The 17,234-nt window shown below is 42.0% G+C and overlaps 1 protein-coding gene across 1 annotated transcript; it reads left to right on the top strand.

Moving 5' to 3' along the window:
• The first annotated feature begins 4,857 nt into the window (after positions 1–4,857).
• Positions 4,858–8,745, top strand: LOC110529815 (kelch repeat and BTB domain-containing protein 11). The gene has a single exon (XM_021612364.2). It carries the CDS (start codon positions 5,156–5,158, stop codon positions 7,277–7,279), a length of 2,124 nt encoding a protein of 707 aa, XP_021468039.2. The 5' UTR covers positions 4,858–5,155; the 3' UTR covers positions 7,280–8,745.
• Positions 8,746–17,234: the final 8,489 nt, after the last annotated feature.

Below are 17,234 nucleotides of genomic sequence, written 5' to 3' on the forward strand. Positions count from 1 at the left end.
CATCACTGTCTGCTGCTTGCTCTGGAAGATTCATTAGCGCTGATTAAAGCCTAATTAGGAAAAGATGCCTGCTGTTTATTTGTCCACAAGACTGGGAACCATACAGTGATGTAACTCAGTTTCCACTTGATGATTGATTATCATTAATAATGTTACGCCCACTTCAAACTTGTGATGTGTCTTTCTTGATGGGATTTTCTCAGCGTTCCATCTCAGATGTCCAAAGCAATGAGACATGCTGGTAGAGTTGCCACGGGGATTCATTAAAATACCTCTCTTTTCAGTGGGTTGCATGCATGATGACGATACCTTATTCTTCCTCCTATCCAACCTTAAAGGGACAGTGCACCCATATTATAAAATGACGTATTGGTTTTCTTACTGTGTAAGCAGTCTATGGACAAGGTATGACAGCAATCCATGCTTTTGATTAGCTTCCCTGGCACAGTTTCCAAATGCATTTGTGGCACAAATCCCGTTCACGTCGTGGGACAGATATGAGCATTTTCCGTGCCTCATGTTCACATCATCTATCAGTGACTTTGTTGAGCTTCACAATCAATTTGAGATACTTTCAGGTGATTTGGGCATGATGTGCAAAAATTGCTAAGAACTCGAATGGGATGTGTACCACAAATGCTAAAACTTAGCATTTGGAAACAGCTAGTGAAGTAAATCCAAAGTATGGATTGTTGTCATACCTTGTCCACGGACTGCTTACAGAATAAGGAAACTAATGTGCCATTTTGTAATTTGAGTGAACTATCCTTTTAAGACATATCCGCAGTTAATGATGAAGATCCTTTATACGATAAAGAGCTGTAAAAAAAATACCATTCTTTGATCTTGCATGCCAGGTAAGAACAATCCAGGTAAGCATACAGACAAACTGACTGAATATACCAAGGGACTTATAGCTAAAACTACCCTCGAGATCTCACTCAAAGTTATTTCTCATGTACAAAACCCAGTGAAGCAAATAACATACAGCCTGGGACTAATCACATCCCTTGCATCTTCATTCTTATTCTCATTCCATCTTTTGCTTCGTTATTTTTACCTTCCGTCTACTGCAGTGGCCTATATATATCCTGCTCTGGAGTGGTCTCCTCCACAGAACTATATACTGTATGTCCCTGGTAATGAGTCCTACTCCTTCTGGTCTGTGTACTGGATACTGAAATACACTAATGGAGCTGCGAGATGAGGTCATCTTCATCCTGCCCACTCATATACAAAGAGAATTCGTAAATTAGGAATAAATGCCCCATAGCAACAATTTATACTAGAATGGCTGTAGACTTATTAAGTATGCATTTGTGACCTTTAGCTTGCTGCCCACTCTCCATCAGTGTGGCATCATAAAGCATGACAGAGGGTTTATAATATCGAATATCCATTTTTCACCAGCTCATCTCTGCTGTCAGAGTGAGGTCAGGCATCAGTGAACTACTGCAGGACATGCTCCTTTATCTATCCCAGTGGTTCCCAACCTTTTTTGGTGCTGTGCCACCAATTTAATTTTGCTCTGACCGGAGTGCCCCTGAAGTACCCACTCATGTGCATTTTACCAGTAGTCCTATGGTCTCATGGGTCTTCTCAAGTACCCCCTTTGAATTGGCAAAGTATCCCTAGGGGTCCTAGTACCCCTGGTTGGGAACCATTGATCTATCCTATCAGAGACTGTGGCCCGGCGAAACTGAGGTATGATCTTTCCTATGGCCCTCCTCTCCCTCCTTTTTCTCGCCATTGTTTCTGAGCCGTTTAAAATGACCTTCTGCTTTCCTGTGCCAACAGCTATTTCTGATTAACTGTGCAGAGGGGAGGCTTTTCCCATGTGGTTATCTGGTCATGAGCCATGCACTCTCTCCTGAAGATAAGGCAGGGTCTATTAAAATAGACTCTCATTAAAGGGCCTGGGTGCTGGTTGGCGGTTGCTGGTTGTTCTACTTGCTATCAACATAGGGATCATTCAAGACACACTTCTGGGTTTGAGATGAAACAAGACATTTTGCAGAAGGAGAGTAGGAAAATGTAATAGCCCTTACCCCTTTATATTGTAGGCCTACTTCCTCTGGGATTGCAATACCACGGATCCATTTTAAGTGCCTTCAATATTGAGTTGGATCATCTGGATATACAGTGCATTAGGAAAGTATTCAGACCTCTTGTCTTTTTCCACATCTTGTTACGTTACAGCCTTATTCTAAAACTGATTAAATCGTTTTTTCCCCTCATCAATCTACACACAATACCCCATAATGACAAAGCAAAAACAGGTTTTAATAAATGTTTGCAAATGTATTCAAAACAAAAAACTGAAATATCACATTTACTTAAGTAAATCCAGGCTGCATCACATCCGGTCGTGATTGGGAGTCCCATTGGGCAGCGCACAATTGGCCCAGCGTCGTCCAGGTTTGGCCGGGGTAGGCCGTCATTGTAAATAAGAATTTGTTTTTAACTGACTTGCCTAGTTAAATAAAGGTTAAATACAATTTATGTATTTTTTTTAAGTATTCAGACCCAAAGGTGCTTCAGTACTTTGTTGAAGCACCTTTGGCAGCAATTAAAGCCTTGAATCGCTACAAGCTTGACACACCTGTATTTGGAGAGTTTCTCCCATTCTTCTCTGCAGATCCTCTCAAGCTCTGTCAGGTTGGATGGGGAGCGTTGTTAAACAGCTATTTTCAGGTCTCTCCAGAGATGCTTAACCGAGTTCAAATCCAGGCTCTGGCTGGACCACTCAAGGACGTTCAGAGACTTGTCCTGAAGCAACTGCTGTATTGTCTTGGCTGTATGCTTACGGTCAATGTCCTGTTGGAAGGTGAACCTTTGACCCAGTCTAAGGTCCTGAGCGCTCTGGAGCAGATTTTCATCAAGGATCTCTCTGTACTTTGCACTGTTCATCTTTCCCTCAATCGTGACTGTTTCCCAGTCTCTGCTGCTGAAAAACATCCCCACAGCATGATGCTGCCACCTCCATGCTTCACCGTAGAGATGGTGCCAGGTTTCCTTCAGACGTGACACTTTGCATTCAGGCCAAAGAGTTCAATCTTGGTTTCATGAGACCAGATAATCTTGTTTCTCATGGACTGAGAGTCTTCAGGTGCCTTTTGGCAAACTTCAAGCGGGCTGTCATGTGCCTTTTACATTGGCTTACATCTGTCCACTCTACCATAATGGCCTGATTGGTAGACTGCTGCAGAGATGGTAGTTCTTCTGGAAGGTTCTCTCAACTCCACAGAAGAACTCTAGACTTCTATCAGAGTGACCATCGGGTTCTTGGTCACCTCCCTGACCAAGGCCCTTTTCCCCTGATTGCTCAGTTTGGCCAGGCGGCCAGCTCTAGGAAGAGTCTTCGTGGTTTATTTAATCCATTTTAGAATAAGGCTGTAACATAACAAAATGTGGAAAAGTCCATGGGTCTGTATACTTTCCGAAGGCGCTGGGTACACTGTGTGAATCTGACTCCTACGTTTTTGATTAGCTATCCATCCCCACACTTCTCTTTTGTAAGTGTTTGTCTTTCTTATTGTAATTTACGGATGCAGTAATAAATGAACAATAATCCAATCCCACATGTATTAGGTGGTATAGGTTAAACCATTTGACCTGCAAGAATTTCTCTGGCATTCATTCCAGTCATAAATGATAGACTTTAGATTACACTTCTGTGAAGGGTTAATAAAAGGGGAGGGTTTAATGTACAAACCAGAATCCCTTCATTATATTACATCATCCGCAAAATTTGTTTAGGAGCAAGGCAAATCTTCAATCATTAACTGTTTTTCTAATTTACTTTCTCAAATTTGGTTTGGATGGGATTCAAAGTTATGCTGCAAGGAATATTAAAGGTGAAAAATAGTCTTTAATCATATCTCAATCCGAAACTGACAGGCCACGGTCGTCTGCGGCAGCGAATAGCCTACGGTTTCGGTGCTCGACTCGCTCTTTCTTCAAGCCAAGCGGTTTTGCGATCGGGAAAGCCCTTATAACTGCACTGCATCAGATAGGCTATAACCAGACTGCATCAGGCACCATATTTTGCAGCTGGGGAGTAAGCCTATTGTACGAGTAAGTATGTCATTAACTTTGGCTTTTGTAGTTTTGTAGTTTTATGCGTTTGTTCTTTAGTTCGTTACAAATCGTATTGTTTGTTTCAAAACTAGATTTTTGATTGCAATAATAGGATAAGGAAGAAAGTATTTAATTATTGAAGTGGTTCCATGGATAAAAACGAAGCTGCTCACAGTATACATATTATGGCGCAGAAAAGTAATTACACAATCAACACAAATCCTCTGATAGCCTATAGCACACATTAGATGGTACAATTCAAATAGATCATTATCAATATAAGTATATTCTTAAAAGTCAGAATACAGTGGTGAAAACGCTAATAGCCACATCCACAATCCACTGTCTCAAACATTTGTCGCTGTTGTGTATATTATGGTTAGAAGAGGTAAATAAATCTCGATGCAGATGCGCATAATTTCCCCACCTCTCCACAGATGATGCACCAGCACCTGTTGAACCCTGAAATGAAGATGGACAAAGGAAAACAGGATTGTGTCCTCGGTGATCCCCAGTTTCCTTGCGTGGCATCATCCACCCGCCGTGTTGCTGCAAGGGAAATGCCTTTATTTTATATTTCCCTCTGATCAAATGAAAATTAATAAGAGACCAGAGGAGATAGCATACGTGACAATCCAGAGTTTTATTTTGAATTTTAATTTGATTTTTTTTCACCTTTATTTAACCAGGTACGCCAGTTGAGAACAAATTATCATTTACAACTGCGACCTGGCCAAGATAAAGCAAAGCAGTGCGACACAAACAACAACACGGAGTTACACATGGGATAAACAAACGTACAGTCAAGAACACAATAGAAAAGCAAAAAAATAGTCAGTAGTGGCGAAATAATTACAATTTCGCAAAATAAACACTGGAGTGATAGATGTGCAGAAGATGAATTGTATTGCCGTTAGTGGGCCTAGTCCAAGGGACTGGAAGAGATCATTAAGTGGTGATTGCCATCAAACCTATTGACTCTTATATTGCCTCTTATTTCAATATACTGGACTTGTCTGATTTAACTAGAATATTGTTAAAAAGTACATAGATCAGAAACCCTTGCGTTCTGATAATGGATAAGAGTGCCCAGTGCATCCCAGACTTGTGCCTACACAGTGTTGATGCTGATACACCACCTGCCTGTCACGAGAAAGAGCAGGTGGACAAAATGGCTTTGCTGATGCAGGACTTCGTTGGAAATATACCCGAGATAACAGATCCAGACGAGAATCAAAACTTTGGGTACCAGTGTATTACGGAGACTAATAGACCACTTGTTGAAATGGACAATGGAGTGATGGGTCTTGGATTTTATAATGGTAGCCAACCAAGGGATGTCTCAGGAAATGCAAATGATGATCAAAAGCATATGTCATCAACACATTGTAATACCCCACAGCTCAACAAAGAGCAGCCCTGTTCAATAGAGCGCGATGCGGTAGAGGACAATTGCCGCGCACAGGCTGACGTGGCGCACAGCCTGGGATATTCCCTCTGCTGCCTGGATGACGAAACGCAAGCACAGAGCACCCCTCTCGTGTATGAAGTCAGCGGAGGAGCTGTGAAATATCACTGTCTGATTGATAAAGCGAGTTCCCAGGTGGAGCATAAGGAGGGGAGCTCTGCGTCTGTCACCTATTGTATCGCTGCAGAAGCGCTGACAACACATCAGCGCGGACAGACAGGCAGTGCGGGACAGAATGCTGTGTGGGGAGAAAGCGACCCAGACACTACACAGGGAAACTCAGCACTGCAGTCGAGGCAGGAAGGATGTGGATATGGAAACAGAGTCTTTGCTTCTAAAGAGGAGACGGATTTAGTGATTGAAGTGTCTGGAAAGAAACTTGAAGCGCATAAAGCAGTTTTGGCAGAGAAAAGTGACTATTTCAAGGCGCGGCAGTCCCGAGACGTATTGCGAGTGAAGGGGGTGAGTTTTAAGACTTTGACCATTTTGGTGGATTACATTTACTCATGCCGAATGGAGGTTAGTAAGGATAATATTGTAGAGGTCATCACCGGAGCTAAAATATTACAAATCCCCTGCGCGGTTCAAGCTGCTCTCGATACAATGTCGGAGCAGATTACCGCCGAGAACTGCTATGAGATTTTGACAATAGCCAAAAAGCAACGTCTCAGCGAGTTGAAGGAGAAAGCCTACAAGTACATGAGTGACAATTTCTTGCAAATACTGCGGGATCCCGGTGTCTATGGGCGTTTGACCGGAGGGGAGAGAGAACTAATTATCACCAGGAGAATGGAGGGAAAGAGGGCGTTGATGGTGGCTGAAATCAACGAGGTGTATGACGGCGCCGGGAGCAGACCTACAAGTCGTGAGAACAGTCGCCCTCAGAGCCCTCTATCCATAGTGTCCCTGAATGAGAATCGTGTGGTCTACTATTACAACAAGGAGACAAAGGACTGGAAAGTGCTGACGAAGATGCCGGATGAAATCAACACAAAGGGCTCTGGGATATGCACCATGTACAATTACCTATTCGTGGCAGGTGGAATCAAAAGGCAGGACGACAAAGGCAAAGTCTCGGACAAGGTGTTCTGCTACAACCCACTCACTGACAGCTGGAGCGAAATTCGACCGCTCACCGAGGGTCGGTCTCAGCTCAAACTGGTGGCCATGGACGGCTACCTGTTTGCAATCGGAGGGGAATGTCTCTTTACGGTAGAGAAATATGACCCTCGCCTGGATAGATGGCGCCCAGTGGCGCCACTACCAAAAGGGGCTTTTGCTATTGCGCACGAGGCAACAACCTGTAATGGAGAGATGTTCGTGTCCGGAGGCTCTCTATTTTATCGTCTGCTAAGATATGACACTAAAAGAGACGACTGGGAGGAATGTCCGTTCAACAACAGCAGGAAGAAATCCACCGACATGGTGGCATTCAAAAACTTCATCTACAGGTTTGATGTCAACCGTGACTACGGTGTCAACGTGTTCAAATACAACACAGTGGTAAAGATATGGCACAACAGTGCGTCCCTGGAGCAGACCAACCCCTTGCCCTTTCGCTGTGCTGTCATTGGCAACACCATTTACTGTGTGAACAAGTCCCAAACATTGCAGTTTGTTGTGGAAGAGGAGAATGAACAGTTTTTGCCTGAGGCACTGACACTCAAAGCACCTGTAGAGGCAAAAGGTGCCCTTGTCCCATTTGTCCTGGCTCTTCCCAAGACAGCCTGAGACAAATGCACAACAATGACCTCTTTGGAGACTCACTAAAAGTGGCCTCAGAATTGTCATATGAGGACAAAATATGTTGTGTTTGATAAAATACCCACAGTGCACACCACATCATTTCAACACGGATAATTGGGTAATATTTAGTTGAGAAGTTGATAAATGAGATCAAGTCAAAAGTGAGTTGAATTCCCAATGTGTTATCACTCACTATGCTCTCAACCATCTAAAAGCACAACCAAATTCCAATGGAAAAACTATGTCTGATTTTTGCTTTCGTTGCCATCCAAATGGCTATCACTGTGCTTTGAACCATTTAAAAGCGCTGCAAAGTTAAAATGGGAACGCAATATCAGATATTTTGTTTATTTATACAACAGATTAATGTATTATCACTGTGCTTCATCCTAACAGCAGAACAAAAGTTGGATTGCAGTTGAAATTACATTATAAGTACATGGTGCAAGTGATTAATGCCGTTCGATATTCTGCACAGATTATTATAGCAATTGTGAAGCTCTCCGCAGACCTGCAACAACCGACAGTATGCATGCTATCTTGACCATGCACGGTCTATATAATTAAATAAGAATACGTTTGTAGTTACAGTAACCTCAAATGTGGCCATGGATTTAAGATTGAATGTTACATTGGTTTGTAAAATAGCCTTAACTTTAGGCTATTTACTGTATTTCAAAAGTAATATTGAATTGTGTTTGGTTGACAACACATCCAAAAATCAACATTTAAAGGATATTTATCTACTGCTTGGATAGTTCCATCTGAGCCACCGACTTAATCCTATTCTTACATTTCAATTTTGGGTTTAGTTGAAGACGTGAATCCAACATATCATTTGTTTTCCTGTCAACAAGTTAATAGGCTATTTTTTTGTAGTTCAAAGGTGATATGGATTTGTATTTGGTTGTCAACGCAACCAAATATCAACATTTGAAGGAGATGAATCTTCTGCCTGGTTAGTTCCATCAGTGCCACTGACTTAGTCTGGCTTTATCCCAGTTTGTCAACAAATTAATAATTGATATGTTGGATTCACGTCTCCATCTCAACCAAAAATCTAAGTTAAAGAGTAGGACTAAATCAAATCAAACTTTAAATGCACTTCAAATAAAGTTTTAGTAGATTTAGTCCTATTCTTTAACTTAGATTTATGGTTCCACCCAGCCTATATTTTCTTTCTGATAGCAGATATTATACTGATCAGTTCATTTGTATATTTATAATTAGTAGGATAATCTGTTTTAACAAACCTTTATTATATTTGTACTTATGTATTGTATATTGTTTGTTTGTGGTGTGGTTTTCATATAAACCCTTGGGTTTCCAACCACACCTGCACACACACCGGTTTTCATTTTTTATATGTTTTCATCTGTATATTTGTCCATTACTTGTTTTCTTTTGTGCAAATAAATAAATCAAATAAAGTTCTAATGTTGAATATCTGACATTGCTGAAAGGTACAAATTCAACACATTTTATGCAAGGTTTGTCTATGTTTAAATTTGGTTACCATAATGACATAATCCTGTGGTTTTAAATTCCATCCTCAAAACAACAGTCGGTGACTTTTTTCAAATCCAATGCATTTTCCACATATAGTGCCTTCAGAAAGTATTTACACCCCAGAGTTTTTACACATTTTGTTGTGTTAAAGCCTGCATTTAAAAGTTACACTTAGATTTTTTTTTGCCACTGGCCTGCACACAATACCCCATAATGTCAAAGTGGAATGAATTTTTTTTTACTAATGAATTAAAAATGAAAAGCTGAAATGTGTTGCGTCAGTAAGTATTTAGCTCCTTTGTTATGGCAAGCCTAAATTGGTTCAGAAGTAAAAATATCCTTAACAAGACTCATAATAAGTTGCATGGACTAACTGTTTGCAATAACAGAGTTTTACCGTGATTTTTGAATGACTACTTCATCTTTATACCCCATACAGTTATCTGTAAGATCCCTCAGCCGGGCAGGGAATTTTAAATACACAGATTCAACCACAAAGGCCAGGTAAGTTTTCCAATGCCTCACAAAAAAAGGCCACCAATACCTCTCACAAATACAAGTAGTGATGAAGTCAATCTCTTCTCCCCTTTGAGCCAAGAGAGATTGACATGCATATTATTAATTTTAGCTCTCTGTGCACATCCAAGGGCCAGCTGTGCTGCCCTGTTCTGAGCGAGTGGAATTTTCCTCAGTCCCTCTTTGTGGCACTTAACCACACGACTGGGCAGTAGTCCATGTGCGACATAACAAGGCCCTGTAGCACCTGCCTTATTGATAGTGCTGTTAAGAAGGTAGAGCAGTGCTTTATTATGGACAGACTTCTCCCCATTTTAGCTACTGTTGTATCAATATGTTTTGACTATGACAGTGTACAATCCAGGGTTTCTCCAAGCAGTTTAGTCACCTCAACTTGCTCAATTTCCACATTATTTATTACAATATTTAATTTAGGGTTTAGTGAATGATTTGTCCCAAATACAATGCTTTTCGTTTTAGAAATATTTAGGACTAACTTATTCCTTGCCACCCACACTGAAACTAACTGCAGCTCTTTGTTAAGGGTTGCAGACATTTCAGTTGCTGTAGTAGCTAACGTGTAATAGGATTGAGTCATCTGCATACATAGACACACTGGCTTTACTCAAAGTCAGTGGCATGTCGTTAGTAAAGATTGAAAAAAGTAAGGGGCCTACATAGCTACCCAGGGGAATTCCTGATTCTACCTGGATTATGTTGGAGAGGCTTCCATTAAAGAACACCGTCTGTGTTCTGTTAGATAGGTAACTCTTTATCCACAATATAGCAGGGGGTGTAAAGCCAAAACACATACATTTTTCCAATAGCGGACTATGATTGGTTATGTCAAAAGCCGCACTGAAGTCTAACAAAAACACTATTTTTTCCAAAAGTTTAGTAAGGGTTGGTAACAGGCTGATTGGTCTGTTTTTTGAGCCAGTAAAGGGGGCTTTACTATTCTTCTGTGGCGGAATTACTTTTGCTTCCCTCCAGGCCTGGGAGCACACACCTTCTAGTAGGTTTAAATTGAAAATATGGCAAATAGGAGTGGCAATATCATCTGCTATTATCCTCAGTAATTTTCCATCCAAGTTGTCAGACTGGTGGCTTGTCATTGTTGATAGACAACAATACTTTTTTCACCTCTTTCACACTCACTTTACGGAATTCTAAATTACAATACTTGTCTTTCATAATTTGGTCAGATATTTTTGGGATTTAACTAGGCAAGTCAGTTAAGAACAAATGGTTATTTACAATGACGGCCTACCCCAATATATACTTGGATGTGGAGTGTCAGCGTTTGTTGCTGGGATGTCATGCCTAAATAATCTTGCCAATTAAAAAATCATTATAGTTGGCAATATCAGTCGGTTTTGTGATGAATTTGATTCAATAAATGATTGAGCTGAGTTTGCCTTGTTTCACAAAATGTCATTTAAGGTGCTCCAAAGCTTTTTACTATTATTCTTTATGTCATTTATCTTTGTTTCATAGCGTAGTTTCTTCTTCTTTTTATTCAGTTTCATCACATGATTTCTCAATTTGTAATAAGTTTGCCAATCAGTTGTGCAGCCAGACTTATTTGCTATTCCTTCTGCCTCATCCCTCTCAACCATACAATTCTTCAATTCCTCATCAATCCATGGAGATTTAACCATTTTTATAGTCATTTTCTTAATGCGTGCATACGTATTACTAACTGGAATAAGCAATTTCATAAATGTGTCAAGTGCAGCGTCTGTTTGCCCCTAATTACACACCACGGACCAGCAAATATTCTTTACATCAACAACATAGGAATCACTACAAAACTCATTGTATGACCTCTTATACACTATATTAGGCCCAGGCCTTTGGAACTGTTGGGGTAGGTTCCTTGTCAATCATTGGCTTATTGGAAGCAATTGCAGACAGAAGTTGACAAAGGAAACACAGCACGCATGTTTCAGAGTAAGTTCTGCAAAATAAAAAAGGTCAAAGTTGCTTTAATATGCTTGCAGTCAACCCCTAGTGATGTATCTGCCTATGTCAACACCTTCTACTCATGAGACCAAGACCATGCATATACAGTTATACAAACTTGCAGGAGAAAACAGTAGTCCAGTGTTTTCTAAGGGCTCAGAAGTAATTTTCCATTCCCGTGTGGTTTACAGTGGTATGTCTGACTTGTCTCTTTACTCCATTGGAAGGGTTCTGTGTCTATGTGTCTCTTTTAGCCTTGAGGCGCTTTCTCACAGACACCCTGTTTTGACTGCAATAGCTCACACATCTCTCAGACCGTTTCTTATAAGCAGCAGAGACTAGAAACTGAGACTAGAATCTGTGGAACAGTATTACACATTATAATGCGTATATTGCTAATCTGTGGTCCAGGACCCAATAAATGTAGTATGTATAGCCCTTCCCCTTCTATTAATACAACATAAGCATAATCAATTATTATAATACATCAATCATTTGGTGCAGCCCCTATCATGACCTCAAAGTGAAAGCCATCATTCCCCCCTTTGAGACTAATCAGTCTCACAGCTTCATTCATAATATTCTCCTCTGAAATCAAACAGATTTGTCAAATCCCCTGAATCCATTTGATCCCAGGGATGGCCTGCTAAAGGGAGAAACAACTCCTGAGGTTCCTGGAATGCTGGTGGGGTGGGGTGAGTTTGTCTATATTCCCATCCCTCCTGAGTCCTGGGAAGAACCTCCCGAGTTGGATAGACAATGGGATTAAGAGAAGCCAGAAATGCACCAGCCTCACCTTCAGCACGATTTGTATCAGCTTCCACCAACACCATCACTCCAGCATGTTCAATACCAGTTCCAGTCATTTTCTTACAAATATAAACAGTAGCCAAATCACCAAACCTCCTACAAGTAAAGGAGTAAACAATGAAAACAAAGTTAACGTAACTTTCCCCGTTACATTTACAAATGTAGCAATTATCGCAGTCATATTCTCAGAGGAGTCAGGGAGGAGCATAACACAATTGTCAGGATCAACAATACCTAGTATGTTACAGTGTCCTCCTTCCTTCCCCAAAAGATAATCTAAAGCCAACTCATGGCGGCCGACAACTGCTTTCAGATTTTGGACATCTAATGAGAGTTGGCTAAATCCTCAGATCGTTAAATTCATATGGGCCTGTAAAGAGTAGGTTAAATTGTTTACCCACTTTCCCAGGACAGCCACACCCCAGGAGGCTATGACTGACATACCAAAAATCTCACCCGGGTGTAGGACATGACCATAGGCTTCCTGATTGTCTGGGACCCATGGAAAGGATGATGGGGAAAACAAACCACCACACCCGGTGTAGTCTCTGTTTTCTAGTTATAGAACTTGAGTGTGAGTGTGAAATGATGTCTCCTTCTTCTGCTCGTTGACTAGAGCCTTCTTCTTCATATTTCTTTCCGGCCTTTTGGTCTGGGTCCTCTGCTTCTGTCCTTTGGCTCAAACCTTCTTCCTCCATCAGATGTTCTCAGGGCCCTGCTCTCCCTCCCTCCAGTCACTCATCCATGGCTTCCACTGGGAGGTGCACTCAGTGGGAGAGATGATGCCAGCCGGACCTCTTCGCCACTCACAGGGTTGTTGGTGTCACAATGGTTACCTGGAACGGACCCATCCATCGTGGTTGGTTCCATTTTCGTTTGTGGACCCAGTCTCCAACATTTATGGGAAGCTCGTCAGGGTCTTCACCTGGGGGAACCTCGTTTGCTTTCTTGTGAGACGAGTGGAGAGACCTGACAATAGAGGTTAGTTCTTTCATGTACTCAATGTGATCACACTGTGCCTCAGTTATGTCTATCTGTCGGTCAGTCATAGGTCGAACACCTGGTGTGTTCATGGGTCGTCATGTTAACATCTCATAAGGTGTACACCCAATACCTTTGTTAAGACTGCTGCGCATTTCCATGAGGACAAGGGGCAAGCATTCCACCTAGCTCATTTTTGTGGAATGGCAGGCTTTTGCAAGCCCCCCTTTGATCGTTTGAATAGCCTTCTCTGTAACCCCGTTACTCCGTGGGTGATAGATGGACACAAACGTCTGGTCAACACCCATCATTTTGGCCACATGGGCAACCACATCTCCTATGAGATGGGTGCCGTTGTCTGCAGAAAAAACCTCAGGCACTCCGAACCTGAGTATAATTTCCCTGACTAGCAATTTTGCAACTGTTCGCGCATCGCAGTTGGTGGTGGGAAATGCTTCCACCCACCTGGTGAACCTGCCAATTATCACCAGGCAGCATCTCTTGCTTTCTTTTCGCTCTAACATGTCTAATCCACGTCTAATCCATAGCACGGTGGACTAAAAGATAATTTTGGAGTGGGGAACTTCCCTGGTTGCAGTGGAGTTCCCTTGTCTATGTTATATAACAAACATGTCACGCAACGGTAAATAAACTGTTTTACGTGCTGATTCAAATTTGGGCAAAACCATTGGGCCGAAATCTTCTCTACCATATCCCCCCTTGACGAGTGACTCACTCCATGAGCCAATCGGCAAACAGTAGAGCTCATGGTTGACGGTAAACAGGGCATGCCAGACAAAATATGTAGCCATAAGCCAGACCTAGGACAGAGAGCACACCCTCTCTCCCTCCACACTTGGTGATTGAGAATAACAGCCTGCTGCCGTTTCTCAAGATCAGTAGTTTCAGATGACACAAACGACTAAAAATAGAATGCATGTGTGTGACAACAGGAAGCAGCCAATTTGGCCGCCTCATCAGCTATGCTGTTACCAATACTAGCATAATCACTCCTGTGTGCCTCAATCTTAACAATAGCCAATTTGTTAGGTTATCACATAGCTTCAATCAACTGTTCAACATAAGGTCTGTTTTTAATAGGTGTGCCTGTGATTTTAGTAAACCCTCTTGCTCTCCAAACCCCACACCAGGACAAATAAACCCCAATAGCATATGCTGAGTCTGAGTAGACAGTAAGGGCCTTCCCTTCCCCCAATTCACAAGCTGTTTTCAGAGCTAATAATTCTAATTGTTGTGCTAATAAATGTTCTGGTAAAGGCTGTATAACCTCAATATCATCTTCCACATCTACAGGCATGGCCAAAAGTTGTGAGAATGACACAAGTATTAATTTTCACAAAGTCTGCTGCCTCAGTTTGTATGATGGCAATTTGCATATACTCCAGAATGTTATGAAGCGTGATCAGATGAATTGCAATTAATTGCAAAATCCTTCTTTGCCATGCAAATGAACTGAATCGCCCAAAAACATTTTCACTGCATTTCAGCCCTGCCACAAAGGGACCAGCTGACATCATGTCAGTGATTCTCTCATTAACACAGGTGTGAGTGTTGACGAGGACAAGGCTGGAGATCACTCTGTCATGCTGATTGAGTTTGAATAACAGAATAGAAGCTTCAAAAGGAGAGTGGTGCTTGGAATCATTGTTATTCCTCTGTCAACCATGAAGAAGAAGGGCAGCAAAGAAGCCTCTTCTCTCCAGGAAAAACATCTGTGACAGACTGATATTCTGCAGAAGGTACAGGGATTGGACTGCTAAGGACTGGGGTAAAGTCATTTTCTCTGATGAATCCCCTTTCCGATTGTTTGGGGCATCCGGAAAAAAGCTTGTCCGGAGAAGACAAGGTGAGTGCTACCATCAGTCCAATGTCATGCCAACAGTAAAGCATCCTGAGACCATTCATGTGTGGGGTTGCTTCTCAGCCAAGGGAGTGGGCTCACTCACAATTTTACCTAAGAACATAGCCATGAATAAAGAATGGTACCAACACATCCTCCGAGAGCAACTTCTCCCAACCATCCAGGAACAGTTTGGTGATGAACAATGCCTTTTCCAGCATGATGGAGCACCTTGCCATAAGGCAAAAGTGATAACTAAGTGGCTCTGGGAACAAAACATTGATATTTTAGGTCTATGGCCAGGAAACTCCCCAGACCTTAATCCCATTGAGAACTTGTGGTCAATCCTCAAGAGGCGGGTGGACAAACAAAAACCCACAAATTCTGACAAACTCCAAGCATTGCTTATGCAAGAATGGGCTGCCATCAGTCAGGATGTGGCCCAGAAGTTAATTGACAGCATGCCAGGGCGGATTGCAGAGGTCTTTAAAAAGAAGGGTCAGCCTCCCGGTGGCGCAGTGGTTAAGGGCCGCCAGAGACTCTGGGTTCGCGCCCAGGCTCTGTCACAACCGGCCGCGACCGGGAGTTCCGTGGGACGACGCACAATTGGCCTAGCGTCGTCCGGGTTAGGGAGGGTTTGGCCGGTAGGGATATCCTTGTCTCATCGCGCACCAGTGACTCCTGTGGCGGGCCGGGCGCAGTGCACGCTAACCAAGGTCGCCAGATGCATGGTGTTTCCTCCAACACATTGGTGCGGCTGGCTTCCAGGTTGGATGCGCTCTGTGTTAAGAAGCAGTGCGGCTTGGTTAGGTTGTGTATCGGAGGACGCATGACTTTGTAGCAATGAGTTGTAGCGATGAGACAAGATAGTAGCTACTAACAATTGGATACCACGAAATTGGGGGTAAAAAAAGAAAAAAAAGAAGGGTCAACACGGCAAATATTGACTCTTTGCATCAACTTCATGTAATTGTCAATAAAAGCCTTTGACACTTATGAAATGCTTGTAATTATACTTCAGTATTCCATAGTAACATCTGACAAAAATATCTAAAGACACTGAAACAGCAAACTACATGTTGATGATTTCATTCCTGTGCTGTTTGTAACTACACTGGTAGGTTGACTGATAACCTGAACCTGTCAGGACCCGGTTACGAACCCGGGTCTCCGGAGTGAGAAACAGTCACTTAACCTACTGAGCCACGAATAGTCGGCAGAACCCAGAAGATGAGGCAGACACAGCAGTACTTGAGACGGTGTATTTAATGAAATAAAAAGAGAAGTCCTTCAGGAAAACATGTAACTCCACAACCTCAAAAGGAATTCCACAAGAACAAAGGTAACCCTCCAAGACAAAAAGGTAAATCCACAAGGTGGTAGGTATAGCATAAAAAACCTCAAAAGATACTCAAAAATAAATAAACAAGAACAAAAACAGAATTCCACAAGAGAGTCCACCGGGATCAACAAGAGTTCACAGAATACTAGGGCTGGGTGCTAACATACAAACACAGAGCAAAGAACTGAGGAAAACTAAGGGTTTAAATACAATCAGGGGAAACGAGGCACAGGTGCAAATAATAATGGGGATCAAGGGAAAACAAAAGGTCAAAAAGCACAATGGGGGCATCTAGTGACCAAAAACCGGAACAACCCTGGCCAAATCCTGACAGAACCAGGTTGCAGGCACTGGTTACAGTTTGAAGCTTTTTCTTGAGGGGACAGCTTGATATTTAAATCACCCAGAAAATATACCTCTCTGTTGATATCACATACATTATCAAGCATTTCACACATGCTATCCGGATACTGACTGTCAGTACTTTGTGGTCCATACAAGAATGGACTTTAGGTGAAGCAGATGAACCTGTAACCATATTACTTCAACAGTATTTAACATGAGATCCTCTCTAAGCTTTACAGGAATGTGGTTCGGAATATCTACAGCAACACGTCCACCACGGATTTTTTTTTTGTAATGTTATAACCTACCACTGTATCATCAAAGGTATTATCTAAGTGAGTTTCAGAGATCTGTAACAAGCAAATTATTGATACCATGAACCTTGTTTCGTAAGCTACTGTACATTTGTTAACGTGGGCTATTTTGAGCACTTTCCTGGGATACTTACTTGTTTTCATTGCTTTACTGGGAAGCTTAGCAAAAGTAAATATGCTCATGTTATTTATGTTAGTGCAGGGTGAGCTGCATACAGTAGACTTCCTGCTAGGGCACACCACCCAGTTTTAGGTTTGGGGCAAATCTAATACAACACATAACTGACTACCACTCTC

This window comes from Oncorhynchus mykiss, chromosome 8 (genome assembly GCF_013265735.2).
Source record: "Oncorhynchus mykiss isolate Arlee chromosome 8, USDA_OmykA_1.1, whole genome shotgun sequence".
Classification (NCBI taxonomy): Eukaryota; Metazoa; Chordata; class Actinopteri; order Salmoniformes; family Salmonidae; genus Oncorhynchus; species Oncorhynchus mykiss.